Source organism: Gavia stellata, chromosome 1 (assembly GCF_030936135.1).
Source record: "Gavia stellata isolate bGavSte3 chromosome 1, bGavSte3.hap2, whole genome shotgun sequence".
Lineage (NCBI taxonomy): Eukaryota > Metazoa > Chordata > Aves > Gaviiformes > Gaviidae > Gavia > Gavia stellata.
In genome coordinates, this window is record NC_082594.1 from 57,258,703 (window position 1) to 57,261,661 (window position 2,959).

General features: G+C 77.0%; 1 protein-coding gene across 1 annotated transcript; it reads right to left on the bottom strand.

The window, feature by feature from the left end:
• Nucleotides 1–717: 717 nt before the first annotated feature.
• Nucleotides 718–1,563, bottom strand: SOX21 (SRY-box transcription factor 21). Its single transcript, XM_059815407.1, has one exon. The coding sequence runs from the start codon at nucleotides 1,561–1,563 to the stop codon at nucleotides 718–720; it is 846 nt and encodes a 281-aa protein (XP_059671390.1).
• Between the last annotated feature and the right edge of the window lie 1,396 nt (nucleotides 1,564–2,959).

The following is a 2,959-nucleotide window of genomic DNA, read 5'->3' on the forward strand; positions in this document are numbered from 1 at the left end:
ACACGGGGACCCACAGTCACGCGTCTTTCCTCTCGTGGAAATCACCACCCGCGCCTGTCAACGTCCCGTAGCAGCGGACGGCAGGAACCCACGCGGGACGGGGCGTGGGACGGGGCGGGCAGCATCCCACGCCGCCGACGCTTTCTTTGCGTGGTTCCTGCTCCCGCTCGCCCACGAGGGGCTACGAACCACTCACACAGCGGCCCTCTCCTTTACCGGGGCCGCACCTCGCCCTGCCCTGCCCGGGCCGCTCCCCCCCCCCCCCCCCCCGCTTTTCGGCGTTGGCGGTGCTGCAGCGGGACTTTCCCGAGTTCAGCACCGCGCGGGGCGTGGGGAGCGGAGGGAGGGGAAAGCCCGCGGCCGAAGAAAGAGCAGCGCGGCGAGGAGGAGCCGGCGGAGGGACGGAGCTCCCCGTGTCTGTCCCGAATCAGCACTTCTGGGGGCAGGGCGGGTGGGTTCCTTTTTTTTCTTCGTTTTTTCTTTTTTTTTTTTCTCTCTTCTTTTTCAGCTCGGCTATCTGCAAAGACCGCATGCAACACACACAAGCTCTACGCGGGGCGGCGGGCGGGGACGCGCCCCGCGGCGGGCGGCCCGCAACAGGTCGGCGGCGGCCCCGGCGCTCCTCGCCACCGCCCGCCCCGGCGGCGGCTCGCCCCTTCCCCGGCCGCACGTCTAGGCGGGCGCCGGGGCTCTGCGCGGGCATCCTCCGGCCGCGGGTCATAGGGCCGCGGCGTAGGCTGCGGGGTAAGGGTCCAGCTGGGGCTTGCCCATGCCCGGCAGGAGGATGTAGGCCAGCGGCGGCTGCAGCCCCGGGCCGGGCCAGGCGCTGCAGTTGCAGGGGATCATGTAGCCCGGGTTACCGGGCGACGGGTGCGAGTGCGTGTGCCCCCCGGCGGCGGCCGCGGCGGCGGCGGCGGCGGCGGCGGCCCCGTGGAAGGCGCCCGCCCCGCCGGCGCCGGGGTAGCCCAGCGAGGAGGCGTAGGGCAGCCCCGAGCCCGAGGAAGAGGAGGAGGAGGAGATCTCGGCCATTTTGGAGCCCAGGTCCAGCAGGGAGTAGGGGCTGCTGGCGGCGGCGGCGGCGGCGGCGGCGGCGGCGGCGGCGGCCGACTGGGGGAAGAAGACGCGGGCGGCGGCAGCGGCGGCGGCGGCCGCCGCCTTCTCGGGGTTGGCCAGCAGCGACTCGGGCACCAGCCCGCCGGCCGCGCCGCCGTGCAGCCCGCCCGCCTTCAGCCCGTGCGGGTGCTCGTGGTCCGCCACGCCGCCCAGCCCGTAGGGCACGGGGAAGGCGAACTTGTCCTTCTTGAGCAGCGTCTTGGGCTTCCGCCGGGGCCGGTACTTGTAGTCGGGGTGCTCCTTCATGTGCATGGCCCGCAGCCGCTTGGCCTCGTCGATGAAGGGCCGCTTCTCCGACTCGGTCAGCAGCTTCCACTCGGCGCCCAGGCGCTTGCTGATCTCCGAGTTGTGCATCTTGGGGTTCTCCTGGGCCATCTTCCGCCGCTGCGCCCGCGACCACACCATGAAGGCGTTCATCGGCCTCTTGACGTGATCCACCGGCTTGGACATGGTGTCCCCGCGCCGCCCCGGCGAGCCGCCGCCCGCCCCGCGCTGGCGGCCGCCTCCTCCGGGCGCCTCTCCCGCCGCCTCCTCCTCCTCGCCCCCGCCGCGCTCCGCTCCTCCAAAAGCGATCTCGGCGGGTGCCCCGGCGCGGCGGCACCGGCTCCGGCTCCGGCGGGTGCGCGGCGACGGCCCCCGGCGGCCCCGCTCCGGGCGCGGGGCGCTGCCGAGCGGCGCCTCGCCGTCAGGGCGCTGTGGCGGGCGGCCCGGGCGGGACGGGCGCCGCTCCCCGCCTGGGCCGCGGAGCGTCTCTCCGCGCCGCCGACCTCCGGGCCAGGGCTCTTCCTCGGGGCTCCCCGCGAGCGGCAGCGGCCGGAGTCCAGGCGGGACCGCAGAGAAGTCTCGACGGCGAGGGCGGGAGCCGGCGGCAGGCGAGCGGCGCGGGGCGGGGGGGGGTCCTCGCTTCGCTGCGGGCGCGATGCTCCTCGGCGGTCTCCGGTGCGGCGGCGAGCCCCGGACGGGGCGGCGGTCAGAGCCCGCCCGGAGCCATCGCCGCCCGCGGAGCTCGGGGGGCAGCCGGCCGCGGCGCGGCGCGGCGCGGGGCCGGGCGGGACGGGGTCCGGGGCGGCTCAGGCGCTGCGGGGAGGCCCCGGGGGCGCGGGCCGCCCCGCTCACAGCCGCCCCGCTCCGCCCGCGGGGGCGCGGCGAGCCGCCCGCTTCTCGCACATACTCGCCGGCCGCCGGTCGCAAGCGGCCGCCGGGCGCCGCGGCCTCCTGGTTCCCGCCGCCGGACAAACTCCGCCAAGTTTCGGGCGGGCTGCGGGGCGCTCCGCCTGCCGCGCGGCTCCCCCTTCTCCGGCAGCCGCCAGGTCTCTCTGGGTTTTCTTGGCCGCCGACTCGGAGGGGCGGCGGGGCGGGCGGGAGCGGCGGGGGGCGGAGGGAGGAGGAGGAGGCGGTGGCGGCGGCGGCGGAGGAGGCGGAAGGGGGGTCCTAATTAAAATGCTCGGCGGTCGGCGCCCGGCGGCCAGCCGACCCGGTTATAAAGTCCGCGGTGGGGTTTGCAGCCGGCGCAGTCGCCCCCTCCTCTCGCCCCGTCGGCGCGGCGGCAGGTAACGCGCGCGCTCTGCATGCCTCCGCGCCGCGCACCGCCCTATATGTTTGCATGCGGCCTGCCCGCGCCGCGCGCGGCGGGCAGGCAGGGGCGGGGCCGCCGCGCCGGGAGGGGCGGGGTCGCCGCTTTCCCCGCCCCCTTCCCGGCCCGACAGGTCGGAGAGGGGCGGGGCCGGATGCAGCGCATGCGCGCTGCGCCCCGTCCCGCCCGCCGCCCGTGCCCGGCGCTGCCCCCGCGCTCTGCCCGGGACCGTGGAGTGGTGGGGGGGGGTGCGCTCGCCCACTGCCAGCGGAG